This window comes from Oryx dammah, unplaced genomic scaffold, assembly GCF_014754425.2.
Source record: "Oryx dammah isolate SB20612 unplaced genomic scaffold, SCBI_Odam_1.1 HiC_scaffold_29, whole genome shotgun sequence".
Taxonomy (NCBI): domain Eukaryota; kingdom Metazoa; phylum Chordata; class Mammalia; order Artiodactyla; family Bovidae; genus Oryx; species Oryx dammah.
In genome coordinates this window covers 79,214,300-79,229,754 of record NW_024070213.1, presented here as the reverse complement: position 1 = coordinate 79,229,754, position 15,455 = coordinate 79,214,300, and the positions used below count along the sequence as shown (strand labels likewise).

Genomic DNA, 15,455 nt, shown 5'->3' with positions numbered 1-15,455 from the left:
GAATGTTAAGTTTCAAGCCAGCCTTTTCACTCTCATCTTTTACTTTCATCAAGAGGCTCTTTAGTACTTCTTCACTTTCTGCCATACAGGTGGTGTCATCAGCATATCTGAGGTTATTGATATTTCTCCCAGCAATCTTGATTCCAGCTTGTGCTTCATCCAGCCTGGCATTTCACATGATATACTCTACATATAAGTAAAATAAGCAGGGTGACAATATACAGCCTTGACGTACTCCTTTCCCTGTTTGGAACCAGTCTGTTGTTCCATGTCCAGTTCTGTTGCTTCTTGACCTGCATAGAGATTTCTCAGGAGACAAGTAAGGTGGTCTGGTATTCCCACCTCTTTAAGAATTTTCCACAGTTTGTGCTGATCCATACAGTCAAAGGCTTTGGTGCACTCAATAAAGCAACAGCATATGTTTTTCTGGAAGTCTCCTGCATTTTTGATGATCCAGCAGATGTTGGCAATTTGATCTCTGGCTCCTCTGCCTTTCCTAAATCCAGCTTGAACATCTGGAAGTTCATAGTTCATGTACTGTTGAAGCCTGGATTGGAGAATTTTGAACATTACTTTGAGATGAGTGAAATGAGTTGAAATTGTGTGGTAGTTCAATGCCAAATTGAACATTCTTTGGCATTGCCTTCCTTTGGGATTGGAATGAAAATTGACCTTTTCCAGTCCTGTGGCCACTGCTGAGTTTTCCAAATTTGCTTGCATATTGAGTGCAGCACTTTCACAGCATCATCTTTCAGGATTTGAAATAGCTCAACTGCAATTCCATCATCTCCACTAGCTTTGTTCACAGTGATGCTTTCTAAGGCCCACTTGACTTCACATTCCAGGATGCCTGGCTCTAGGTGAGTGACCACACCATTGTGATTATCTTGGTAGTGAAGATCTTTTTTGTATAGTTCTTCTGTGTATTCTTGCCACCTCTTCTTAATATCTTCTGCTTCTCTTAGGATTTCTGTCCTTTATCGAGCCCATCTTTGCATGGTATCTCTAATTATCTTGGTATCTCTAATTTTCTTGAAGAGATCTCTAGTTTTTCCCATTCTGTTGTTTTCCTCTGCTTCTTTGCATTGATTGCTGAGGAAGGCTTTCTTATCTCTCCTTGCTATTCTTAGGAACTCTGCATTCAGATGCTTATATCTTTCTTTTTCTCCTTTACTTTTCACTTCTCTTCTTTCCACAGCTATTTGTAAGGCCTCCCCAGACAACCATTTTGCTTTTTTGCATTTCTTTTCCATAGGGATGGTCTTGATCCCTATCTCCTGTACAAAGTCACGAACCTCTGTCCATAGTTCATCAGGCACTCTATCTATCAGATATAGTCCCTTAAATCTATTTTTCACTTTCACTGTATAATCATAAGGGATTTGATTTAGGTCATACCTGAATGGTCTAGTGGTTTTCTCCACTGTCTTCAATTTAAGTCTGAATTTGGCAATAAGGAGTTCATGACCTGAGCCACAGTCTCTTAAAAGTGCTAAATGCCAAAATCAACCTACTTCTTTTAAATCTAACATTTACTAAATGTAGTGGGGCTAACGGGCTTCCCTAGTGGCTCAGTGGTAAAGGATTCACTTGCCAATTTAGGAGACACCGGTTCAAATCCCTGGGTCCAGAAGATCCCCTGGAGAAGGGAAACAGCAACCCACTCTAGTACTCTTGCCTGGAAAATAACCATGAACAAGGAGCCTGGTGGGCCATAGTCCCTGGGATGGCAAAAGAATCAGATACGACTTAGCAACTAAACAACGACAACATTGGCACTAACAGAATATTTTTGTTCTTCCTCAGGTCACTAAGACTATTGAGAACTATCATTCTATCAAATACTTTCAGAAATTCCCTATTAGAGTCCAAAAGCTAAAAGTAAAAACCTGAACAGAATAGTGAACTCCTTAAATATTCCTGATATTTAAGCACAGCACTGAATTTATCTTCAACTTCACTGACTATGGGGAAACAATGGAAACAGTGTCAGACTTTATTTTGGGGGGCTCCAAAATCACTGCAGATGGTGATTGCAGACATGAAATTAAAAGACGCTGACTCCTTGGAAGAAAAGTTATGACCAACCTAGGTAGCATATTCAAAAACACAGACATTACTTTGCCAACTAAGGTCCGTCTAGTCAAGGCTATGATTTTTCCTGTGGTCATGTATGGATGGGAGAGTTGGACTGTGAAGAAGGCTGAGAGCCGAAGAATTGATGCTTTTGATCTGTGGTGTTGGAGAAGACTCTTGAGAGTTCCTTGGACTGCAAGGAGATCCAACCAGTCCATTCTGAAGATCAACCCTGGGATTTCTTTGGAAGGAATGATGCTAAAGCTGAAACTCCAGTACTTTGGCCACCTCATGCGAACAGTTGACTCATTGGAAAAGACTCTGATGCTGGGAGGGATTCGGGGCAGGAGGAGAAGGGGACGACCAAGGATGAGATGGCTGGATGGCATCATTGACTTGATGGACGTGAGTCTGAGTGAACTCCGGGAGTTGGTGATAGATAGGGAGGCCTGGCATGCTGCGATTCATGGGGTCGCAGAGTCGGACATGACTGAGCGACTGAACTGACTGACTGACTGACCTATAAACTACATGGTCTCCTAACCAACTTGTTTAAAACTGTATTCATGACAGCAAGAGAAGACAAACTGGAAACCTAAATATTTAATCTCCTCTCTTGACAGTTAATATAAAGACTGTCACTAAACAGAGAGGACCATGCAAAACTCTTCCCTGGCATCAAGGTCTTTCCACCTCAAAAAGAGCTATATTCTGAATATTCCACTTCAGATAGGAGTTTATAGAACCAAGGCCAACATTCTTAAAATGTCTATATCTCAAAAAAAAAAAAAAAAAGAATCACTGAAATGAGCAACTATTTAACAACTGCCTAAAAACAAATGTGACTATCCTTGCCCAAAAGACAAGAGTATCCTAAGAAATTCCCAAATGCCTTTTCTCCAGTATGGAAAAGTATCAACAAAACTTGAAGAACTTTTCAGACAATGCTACAAGACTGATGCTGTACAACACTAATGATGTACGCCAACTAACAAACATACTATAGTAATTTCAACAGTACTCTTACCTTGCCTTTGCTCTAACAGAAAATTACCTCTGACCTATGACTACACACGCAGATTTTAGGATTCCTGACTTCTCATTAATTCAAAAACCTAGCAAATTCTGGGCACATTATAGAGAAAACACAAGACTGCTGGAAAAACATCTTTCAAGACCCAATGTCACTGACTATTCAGTCGAGATCCAGTCAAGAAATGAAAAAAGATATAAATAAAATAATAAAAAACTGGAAAAGATGGATAGTAAGATTTTTTAAAAATTTTAGTTCAGTTCAGTTGCTCAGTCATGTCTAACTCCATGGACTGCAGCACACCAGGCTTCTCCTGAATCTTCCTCAAACTCATGTCCATTGAGTCAGTGATGCCATTCAATCATCTCATCCTCTCTCATCCCCTTCTCCTCCTGCCTTCAATCTTTCCCAGCATCAGGGTCTTTTCCAATGAGTCAGTTCTTCCCTAATTAAGTGGCCAAAGTATTGGAGCTTCAGCTTCAGCATCAGTCCTTCCAATGAATATTCAGAACTGATTTCCTTTAGGATTGACTGGTTGGATCTCCTTGCTGTCCAAGGGACTCTCAAGAGTCTTCTCCAACACCACAGTTCAAAATCATCAATTCACTGTGCAGCCTTATTTATGGTCCAACTCTCACAGCATACATGACTACTGGAAAAACCATAGCTTTGACTGTATGGACTTTTGTCGGTAAAGTAATGTCTCTGCTTTTTAATATGCTGTCTAAGTTTGTCAAAGTTTTTCTTCCAAGGAGCAAATGTGTTAATTTCATGGCTGCAATCACCATCTGCAGTGATTTTGGACCCCACAAGAGACCCAGCCAGACCTGGCTTTGTGTGTTTGGGTGTTTCCTGAAGAGGCACGGGTCAGCTATGGCCTGCTCTGGGGACAGGGGCTCTGGCTACAGCAGATCAGGGAGGTGCAGCATGTGAACCCCACCATAGAGCCACCAAGCAGACAACCCACAAACTGGAGAACAATTCTGCCAAAGAAGTTCTCACACTGTTGTGAAAGCTCTAGGGCCCACAACAGATTTCCCAAACTGGGGATCCAGCAAAGGGACTGAGAACCCCCAGGGAATTCGACTTTGAAGACCAGGAGGGAGAATGAATATATCTTAATAATAGCTTTGCTAACTAAAGATACGTGGGCTTTCCTGGTGACTCAGTGGTAAAGAACCTGCTTGCCAATGCAGGAAACGTGGGTTCGATCCCGTTGAGAAGATCCCATAAAGAAGGAAATGGCCATACACTCTTGTATTTTTGGCTGGGAAGTATCACATGCTGAGAAGCCTCGTGTGCTACAGTCCATGGGATCACAGAAGAGTCATATATGACTTAGTGACTAAACAACAACAGTTGAAGATACCATATTTAGCAAACAAATAACTAAGTATTTTTTGGAAGTTTTTGGTTTAATTACTCTGAGAAAAATTATCAGACATCCAAATAAGCAACTTTAAAGTACATATTTCTATTATTAATATAAAAACTATTACTCTAAATTCTTAAGGAAAATAGTTAAATGGCCCTATTAAATGTAATACTCTTCATGCTTTGAAATAGCGCTAGACAGCTCATGCAGCTCAATTCCAGAAAAATAAACGACCCAATAAAAAAATGGGCCAAAGAACTAAACAGACATTTGTCCAAAGAAGACATATAGATGGCTAACAAACACATGAAAAGATGCTCAACATCACTCATTATCAGAGAAATGCAAATCAAAACCACAATGAGATACCATCTCACTCTGGTCAGAATGGCTGCTATCAAAAAGTCTAAAAACAATAAATGCTGGAGAGGGTGTGGAGAAAAGGAAACCCTTTTACACTGTTGGTGGAAATGCAAACTAGTACAGCCACTATGGAGAACAGTGTGGAGAGTCCTTAAAAAACTGGAAACAGAACTGCCATATGACCCAGAAATCCCACTGCTGGACATACACATCGAGGAAACCAGAATTCAAAGAGAATTGACGTGTACGCCAATGTTCATCGCAGCACTGTTTACAATAGCTAGGTCGAGCACTGTTTACAATAGCTAGGTCGTGGAAGCAACCTAGATGTCCATCGGCAGACGAATGGATAAGAAAGCTGTGGTACATATACAGAATGGATTATTACTCAGCTATTAAAAAGAATGCATTTGAATCAGTTCTAATGAGGTGGATGAAACTGGAGTCTATTAAACAGAGTGAAGTAAGCCAGAAAAAAAAAAAAACACCAATATAGTATATTAACATATATATATGGAATTTAGAAAGATAGTAATGATGACTCTGTATGTGAGACAGCAAAAGAGACACAGATGTAAGGAACAGACTTCTGGACTCTGTGGGAGAAGGCGAGGGTGGGATGATTTGAGAGAATAGCACTGAAGCATGTATATTACCATATGTGAAATAGATCATCAGTCCAGGTTCAATGCATGAGACAGGGCACTCAGGGCCATGGCACTGAGACGACCCTGAGGGATGGGATGAGGGAGGTGGGAGGGAGGTTCAGGAGGGGGGACACACGTACACCCATGGCTGATTCATGTCAATGTATGGCAAAAACCACTACAATACTGTAAAGTAATTAGTCTCCAATTAAAATAAATAAATAAATTAAAAAAATAAAAATAGCGCTAGAGAGGTACCAAAGAGACACAGCTTGATATTTTTGATACCTTTTACTTGAAACTATGCATAAATATCTATTATTATCTCTATAGTAACAAGGAAACTTTGGCCTATGTAAGAAAAACTGACAGCTAAATGACAATGACACATCAGCATTTTACAAAAGAAAGGCTCTGCTTCTATAAGCACTGATAGGGTTTGCACTGATTTATACTTTCTATGAACAGTGTATATTAGTTACTTTGGAAAGGTCTTTCCACAGTGTATTAAGATGCACATAGGTATAGAATTTATACATTGAATTCTAACGTTTCATCTCTTTTATCAGAGGACCTGTCTTAAAAGGCATTCAAAAATATAAAGTCAGAAATCGCTTCCAAATATAATCTATCATGGTACAGAGATTTTTATATTCTCTGCCATGTCCAAATAATTCCTCTAGTAACAAATCCTGAATCTAGAAGGTTAACTTTGCCCATAAAATATCTGTATTTCTTTTACAGGTTACAGAAAAATTTTTCAATACATTTTCCAATATTTTAATGCAAATATTTTATAAAGCATATTCTGTGGATCCAAAAATGTTCTCATTTTGGTACTCAGGATTCATCAAAAATCACAGGTAGACCAAACAATGCATAATTGCATTTCTTGGGATATATATGAAAAAATTTGCATAGAGTATAACATGCAATATAAATATAACCCAGATCCAAGGTTTAATTATATTTTTGTTCTGAATTCACTGATTTATGACTGGTGGCTTAGCATGTCTAGAAATACTTTTAAAAGCTCATAAAAGCAGCATATATAAATACAGCATCTTTCTAGTAATACTTCAGATTTATACCATTCTTATACTTCTAAACTACTAGAGACATTCAGACATAGTATAATTACAGAACTCAGAGTAATTCATATTCATATTATTATTATGTGTGGTAAAATTTAGTAATTCATGATGACATTTTCCCCAAACATATTTTAAAACACTAGAAGAAACCAAAATTTCATCTATAATTTAAAATCCAGACAAATACAGAAGAAATTATGCCTTACCTCATACTCAGAAATTTCAGGTAAGTTACTTTCATCTGCCTTCTCTAGCTTTTCAGCAGCCCACTTGCTTGCAGCTTCAGCAAGTTCCTTTTCAGTTAGCCTACTGGGTTTTTCTAATACCTAAAAAAACAAAAGAAAGGTTCTGTTACAATTCTTAAGGGTTTTAAAATTTCAAATACATCAGGAAGTATATCCCACTTAATACTTAAAATCATATAAGCATTCAAATTTATATAAAGAACAAGTATATTCTTTACTTTTTCAAAAATTAACAGAACTTCTTTAAGTTGCCTTTTGTCTGGGACATATAGACTAGACCTGACTCCTAATTTCATTTATATAAAGCTTTAGAAATTCATCTAATGAATGAAACAAAAGACACTGACAATTAACTAATACACTATACAATTTATAGAATATATAGACATTATACTGAGTTCACCTTTATATCTTTAATTATATTCAATGAAATAAATAATGACAAAATTTCATCAAGGTAAATTCCTAATTAATGCAACAGAAAAGTCCAGATATGCTATGGCTGGGTTTGAATAGCAGTTTCATCATTAGGGAGGTTAGATGATTTTATACACATATCTTATGATACTGTGAGCCTTGGTTTTCTCATTTATAAAATAGGGGTTACTAATATTATATTCATGCTTAAATAAAGCAGTTGTGAGAATCGAGAGCAGTAACAGACCTGAAAGCATCTAGTGTAGTGCTTGGGAGTTTAATTTCATCTTCATCTCTTACTTCTGTAAAGTTGTATCACTCTTCCTAAACATACCTCCTCTGGATGACAGTGGCAGTAAAAATCCCCATGTTGGCTAGCAGTGCCAAAAAGACAAACCCTTAAAGGTTTACTAGAGCTTTGGGTAAAGACACACCAACCCAAGCTCTGGGAGAGGAAGTTGGAAACTGAGTTCAAGCATATGGGCAACAATATAGCAAATAACATTCATGGAATGAAGCCCCAATAAAAATCCCAGAGACTGAAGCTCAGGCAAGCTACCGAGCTGGAAATACATTTTGAGTATATCACTGGGGGAGGCAATGGGTCTGGACTCCACAGAGAAAGGACAACTAGAAACTCCATTTATGGGACACCCCAAATCTTGCCCTGTGTGTATCTTCCTTTCTTTTGGTTCTAATCTGTATTATTTTGCTATAGTAAAACTATAAGTAGAAAAAAAAATTAAAAACTCAAGTTATCATATACTAGTGTTTATAAAGTACATATACGCAAACTAAAAATAAGGTAATTTAATTAAATGGAATTCCATGAAAGCAGCTCAGTAGACTTTATCATCACAAACTTAGAAACCAAAAAACTGAATGTCAATACGTTACTGATTTATACACAGTTACCAATAAATGCTAAACTGGAACTTAAACTAGGTCTTCTAGATATGTAACGCCCTGACTTCCTTCAATACCTTATTCAATTCACGGAAAAACTGGATTGCCATCTGTAACATTTACTGGAAAATAATCACAATGTGTCTACATCGCGTGTTTCCATGGCCACTGAGTAAGACTAAATATCTTACTCCAAAGCCCTACCCATACATAAAATGTAAAAGATATAAACAATATCTTTATTATAATATTATTTTAATAACACGCTTTTTAAAGAATTAGAAACACGTATTTTTTAATGTATACCTCTTTTTGGTACTTGTTTTGAAGAGAAAGTTATAGAGCAAAAAGAAGACAAAATAAAACATTATAAGCTACCTCTAGTGAAGAAGGAAGCAAAATCTTTCAAATGAATCCTTCTATTCAACCATTATTAAATCTATACACTTGAAAAACTCATTTGAAAGTAACTTAAGACAGCAGAAAAAAAATTCTGAAGAATTATTCCTACATGACAGCAACCATAATGTTTAAAAGGAAAAGTCTTCCACCATATCAGAAAATCTAGGTAATAAAGCTAGCATGTAAAAAATTAATAGAAAATAAAATTAGCATGTAACCCTGGGAAAAGGACACAGGAAGCTATTCTTTGCCAATTCATACAAAAAACAAAAGAAAACATTTAAAATCCATTAGAGGTGGATTTTTAAAAAATCAACATAATACTTCATTTATGTATTTCATAAGTTTTGGCAAACAGCAAAAAATTCAGCAACATTGCAAATGTTAATAAGTCAAATGTAAAATAAAAATTTTTTTACATAGTTAGTAATAATAAGTACACACATAGGGTTTTGCAAAGCTAGCAACATACCAAGGATGCTTGTCTTCTGAATATATACCACAAACACACACACACAAAAGCAATATAATTTATCTTTATAAAAATTACAGCCAAGCAATAAAAAAGGATGTTCGTAATAAAGATCCTAACACATGTTCATTACATATACCTTACACATTGAAATGCTATATCTTGTACCCTGAAATACCATGTGTAGAGGGCCAAGCAGAGTAAATTTAGGCTCATCAATGAGGCTAAGAATTATTTGAGAATTTAATGCTTATAATTAACATACTCTAAACTTTCTATGTAGCAATTCCTAGATCATAACAATGTATTCCACTATACATCTAAGAAGTTGAGTCTTCTTTGTTGGGAGTATAAAATTTTTGACCAGTATCAAAATTCTGGTAAAATACACATTGAAGGCATTGTCTAGTGCATGTAATGTGTGGAGGCATTGATGAATGTGGGAGAAATAACTTAGATTTTACACTAAGCTTCAGCTGAGCTTTATCAAATCAAACAGCTCAACTATAAGGCAAGCAAACCTAACCCCTTATAAGAGATTAGTGGGTCTTACCAAATCAAGATAAGAATTCAATCTTAGGGAAAAAAAATCCCCACATGAGCAGATCTGAAGCAGCAGGCACTGAAACGAACATCTGGAAATGACCTAATACCTTGATATTCAGTCACTGGTTCAGAAGCGACAATCTGTTGGCTATTTTTATCTAATTAACATTTTAGAATCAGCACCAGCCCCCAAAACCTCAAATTAGACTATTTAATCTTCATTAAAACACATCCTTCTGTGCTATATTAATACAACTACAACCAAATCAAAGAAAGTTGAATTTCTCAACTTATTGTGTATTTTTGTGTATGCTGGCTAACAACTTGAATTTTTAATTTACTTGGGCTTCTGTTTTGGGGTACTTCAACTGAAGAGAAATTCATTTCACAGGATTCAGTTCAGTCGCTCAGTCGTCCTCGTGTCCGACTCTTTGTGACCCCAAAAATCGCAGCACGCCAGGCCTCCCTGTCCATCATCAACTCCCAGAGTTCACTCAGACTCACGTTCATCGAGTCAGTGATGCCATCCAGCCACCTCATCCTCTGTCGTCCTCTTCTCCTCCTGCCCCCAATCCCTCCCACCATCACAGTCTTTTCCAATGAGTCAACTCTTCGCATGAGGTGGCCAAAGTACTGGAGCTTCAGCTTTAGCATCATTCCTTCCAAAGAAATCTCAGGGCTGATCTCCTTCAGAATGGACTGGTTGGATCTCCCTGCAGTCCAAGGGACTCTCAAGAGTCTTCTCCAACACTACAGTTCAAAAGCATCAATTCTTTGGTGCTCAGCTTTCTTCACAGACCAACTCTCACATCCATACATGACAACAGGAAAAACCATAGCCTTGACTAGACGGACCTTAGTTGGCAAAGTAATGTCTCTGCTTTTGAATATGCTATCTAGGTTGGTCACAACTTTTCTTCCAAGGAGTAAGTGTCTTTTAATTTCATGGCTACAATCACCATCTGCAGTGATTTTGGAGCACCCAAAAATAAAGTCTGACACTGTTTCCACTGTTTCCCCATCTATTTCCCATGAAGTGATTGGACCAGATGCCATGATCTTCATTTCCTGAATGTTGAGCTTTAACAACTTTTTCACTCTCCTCTTTCATTTTCATCAAGAGGCTTTTTAGTTCCTCTTCCCTTTCTGCCATAAGGGTGGTGTCATCTGCATATCTGAGGTTATTGATATTTCTCCCGGCAATCTTGATTCCAGCTTGTGTTTCTTCCAGTCCAGCATTTCTCATGATGTACTCTGCATATAAGTTAAATAAGCAGGGTGACAATATACAGCCTTGGAGTACTCCTTTTCCTATTTGAAACCAGTCTGTTGTTCCACGTCCAGTTCTAACTGTTGCTTCCTGACTTGCATACAGATTTCTCAAGAGGTAGGTCAGGTGGTCTGGTATTTCCATCTCTTTCACAGGATTACATTTTGCTAAAGCATTCTTTAGCATTGGTCCAAACTTGAATTTCTTTTTTGCACATACTGATCTGCATGACTGCATAGCTTATGAGGGCCTCCTTTAAATCACAGTTCTTCAGTTCTTTGAAGCATTAAATATCAGCCCAAGCATTAAATATCAACCCAAGACAAATTCGCTGCCTTCCAGATTTTTAGACTGAAGTTGTTGTTCTCCTTCAGTTATTCTTTCTTCTAGCATCTTTACTCTGGCTCCTCTTTGCTCTGGAGTTCCTTGACCAAAGAGTTTGGTAGTCATTCCCTTCAAAGAAAATGTTCTCACGGTCGCGGTAGCAAGTTCCTCATGTTGCTGCTTCTTGGATGCTAAGTCCTTAGCAGCCATCTCCAAGTCATACTATGTAAGTCATGTTTCCTGCACACACCTGCAGTGCTTCTGTATGAAAAGGATACTCCTTTAACTGATCTGCATAATTTTCTTTATCTTCCAAAATACCATCAACAGAAGATGCATGCACATCCATGTGATGACCAGCACTCTGCAGTCCATCACCCATTTCTTTTACTGTGGCATTTCACTCACTGAAAACTTGCCCATAATTTCCATGCACTTTATATACACCATGCAATCTAGTACTCTAGCTCTGACTCAAAGAAGATATGAGATGACAGACTGTAGTTCATCACTGTGTTTTAATCACAGTGTTTTAATTCAGTAAATCTCTTGTGTGGGTTTTTCACTCTGAATGTTGCATTAAAGCATTTTCAACCTGCGTCTGCTTTCAGCTGAAATCCAGTTACATTTACAGTCTCCTTCAAGTTACATTCCTCTGTTAAAAACAGAAGAGCGTGTCTCTGTAAAGGATGGGATGTGAACCAATTCTCAAGAGGAAGTTTTCTAAATCGATCCCATGTCTGTCCACAAAATTCAGGTCCATTTTGTCAGCAAAGAGTATATGCCAAACAAATTCCGCCCTTTTTTCTGATAGATGTGGCACAACAATTTGTGAATAGTAAACTAAAAGGTCGTTTCTCAACAACTCAAATTCACTACATTGCCTCCATAGTGAGTCCATTAGAGCACTCTGATGATTACTATGTTCAACCAATCTGGTTTCAATGAGGTCAGCAGTTTACGTTTCTTGCCATGTTCATGGCATTTCTTCCAGCTCACTTTTCTGCTTTAAAAACACTAATTTCTATCTTCCTGAACCAAAACCAAATCTGTGTTACCCTGCCATCCCCAGGGCCCTCATTCCTTCTGCTTCCTCATCCACCACAGACCCTAGCCCAGTGTCGGCTGGAGTGGCCCAAGGGCTCTAGGTGTGCATGTTGCAAAAGTTGCCCAGGGTCAGGAGTTCCTTGCTCCATGGCTACAGTTCAGCACAACAGACACAGTGTGACTATGCTGCCAGGCTACAGATGGATTTTACGGTTAAAATATATTTTGTCACGTATAAAGTACTATGCTGTAACTTATAGTCACATCACATTATTCAGCTCAGTTCAGCCGCTCAGTTGTGTCTGCCTCTGTGGCCCCATGGACTGCAGCACACCAGGCTTCTCTGTCCACCAACACCTCCTGAATCTTGCTCAAACTCATGTCCATCGAGTCAGTGACGCCATCCAACCATCTCATCCTCTATCGTCCCCTTCTCCTTCTGCCTTCAATTTTTCCCAGCATTAGGGTCTTTTCCAGTGAGTCAGTTGTTCCCATTAGGTGGCCAAAGTACTGGAGCTTCAGCTTCAGCATCAGTCCTTCCAATCCCTTTAGGATGGACTGGTTGGATCTCCTTGCTGTCCAAGGGACTCTCAAGAGTTTTCTCCAACACCACAGCTCAAAAGCATCTTTTTTCAGCATTCAGCTTTCTTTACGGTCCAATTCTCAAATCCATATATGAGTACTAGAAAAACCGCAGCTTTGACTAGACGGACCTTTGTCTGCAAGGTGATATCTCTGCTTTTTAATATGCTCTCTAGAGGTGTCATAGCTTTTCTTCCAAGGAGCAAGTGTCTTTTAATTTCATGGCTGCAGTCACCATCTAGAGTGATTTTGGAGCCCAGGTAAATAAAGTCTGTCACTGTTTCCATTGTTTCCCCATCTATTTGCCATGAAGTGATGAGACCAGATGCCATGATCTGAACACTGAGTTTTAAGCCAGCTTTTTGACAATCCTCTTTAACTTTCATCAAGAGGCTCTTTAGTTCTTATTCATTTTCTGCCATAAAGTTGATCCATAAAGTTGATATCATCTGCATATCTGAGATTACTGATATGCAGCAATCTTTCTCCCAGCAATCTTGATTCCAGTTGTGCTTCATCCAGCCTGGCATTTCTCATGATGTACTCTGCATATAAGTTAAATAAGCAGGTGACAAGATACCACCTTGACGTACTCCTTTCCGAATTTGGAACCAGTCCGTTGTTCCATGTCTGGTTCTAACTGTTGCTTCTTGACCTGCATACAGATTTCTCAGGAGGCAGGTAAGGTGGTCTGGTATTCCCATCTCCTGAGGATTTCCCACAGTTTGTTGTGATCCACACAGTCAAAGGCTTTAGCATAGTCAATGAAGCAGAAGCAGATATTTTTCTGGAATTTCTTGCTTTTTCTAGGATCCAACAGATGTTGGAATTTGATCTCTGGTTCCTCTGCCTTTTCTAAATCCAGCTTGAACATCTGCAAGTTCTCGATTCAAATACTGTTGAAGCCTGGCTTGAAGAATTTTGAGCATGACTTCACTAGCATGTGAGATGAGTGCAATTGTGTGGTAGTTTGAATATTCTTTGGCACTGCCTTTCTTTGGGATTGGAATGAAAACTGACCTTTTCCAGTCCTGTGGCCACTGTTGAGTTTTCCAAATTTGCTGACATATTGGGTGTGGCACTTTCTCAGCATCTTCTTTTAGGATTTGAAACACCATATTATAGTTAAAGGGAAATAAATATCTCAAATATCATAATATTTAAATTATGGGTAAATACTATTTTTACTCTTCATTCTTTCCTATATAACCAAACACTCAAAAAAACAAGCCAGTGTTTCAGATGGGTAAAGAACCCTTGATATGGTAAAAAAGAAAGTAACAACAACAAAAAAAAATCAAACTTTTCTATTCAAAATCCAGCATTCTAGCATCCTCAGGCTTCTGGGAAAGCTCCAAAGACACAAGTCACCACAAAAACACATTTTTCTTTTTTTTTATTTGAGGCAGAGAAGCAGATGCCCTGTGAACACCAGCGTAGCCCACCAGATGATATCTATTCTTACAGAAAAGCCAGACATACTAAAGACAGAAACCAAAAAGAAGTGGAGAAAAAAAAGAGAAGTAACGACAGTCATGGAAAGAGAAAGAATGTGGGAGGCTGGTGGAAAGAATCTCAGCAACACCACAAATTTTAAATTTTGAGGATCAGAACCATGAATCATCTTTTCAACACGTTTAGGAATGCTGGGAAGGAAGGCCTGTGAAGAATGATGCAGTGAAGACTAGTTATGTCCTTGAGAAAATTATTTAACACCTAAGCCTTGCCATAAAATGGAGATATACACCTACTTTTTTCATTGCAACATAACCATAGCCATAGTATTAGCTAATACTTGCATGACAACACGACTGGTATCTCTTCTTTGTAGTTAGAACATTAAAAATCTATTAGGAAATTTCAATTATAACAAGAATATTGTTAACTACAAAACTATGTTATAGATACCCAGAACTGATACACATTGTAGCTTCAAGTTTATAATCTCTGACAACAGTTCCCCTTGCCTATCATCCTCCAGAGGCTGGTAACCACTCTTCTTTCTGTGAATTTTCCTTCTTTAGATTCCACATATAAATAAGATCATGCAATACTCATGTTTCTCCATCTGGCTTATTTTACTTAGCATAATGCCCTCAAAGTCCATCCATGTTGTCACAAATGGTAAGATGCCCTCCTTCTTCATGGTTGAATAATATTTATATATATATAATTATACACACACACACCCCCCATACTTTCTCTATCCATTCATTCATTGAGGGCCAGTTAGACTGTTTCCACATTTTGGCTATAGCAAATAACACTACAATGAACACAGAAATGCAATGGAGTTCCCTGGTGGCCTAGTGGTTAGGATTTCAGGCTTTCACTGCTGTGGCATGAATTCAGTCCCTGGTCAGGGAACTGAGATCCTGCAAGCCATGCAGCACAGAAACCCCCCCCCTCCCCCCCGCCAAAAAAGCAGATCTCTACCTGAGATACTGTTTCCATTTCCTTTGATTTCTTCAATGATCCATTGGCCCTTTAGTGGCTTATTGTTTTGCTTCCAATGTGTCTGTGTTTTTTGTAGGCTTTTTTCTTGTAGTTGATTTCTACTCTCATATCCTTGTGGTCAGAAAAGATGCTTGATATGATTTCAATGTTTTTAAATTTACTAAGGCTTGTTTTGTGGCCTAGCTAATAATTCATTTTG

The 15,455-nt window shown here is 38.2% G+C and overlaps 1 protein-coding gene and 1 pseudogene across 12 annotated transcripts in view; both read right to left on the bottom strand.

Annotated features, from left to right (window-relative positions):
* The window catches only part of PPHLN1 (periphilin 1), a 171,621-nt gene that overhangs the window by 63,320 nt on the left and 92,846 nt on the right, over positions 1-15,455 (bottom strand). For all 12 annotated transcript variants that reach the window (XM_040233783.1, XM_040233786.1, XM_040233789.1 and 9 more), the window contains one exon: positions 6,795-6,914. In XM_040233783.1, coding sequence (XP_040089717.1) covers positions 6,795-6,914 — 120 coding nt within the window. The remainder of the gene's footprint in view (positions 1-6,794; positions 6,915-15,455) is intronic.
* LOC120857902 lies at positions 11,004-12,534 on the bottom strand (annotated as a pseudogene).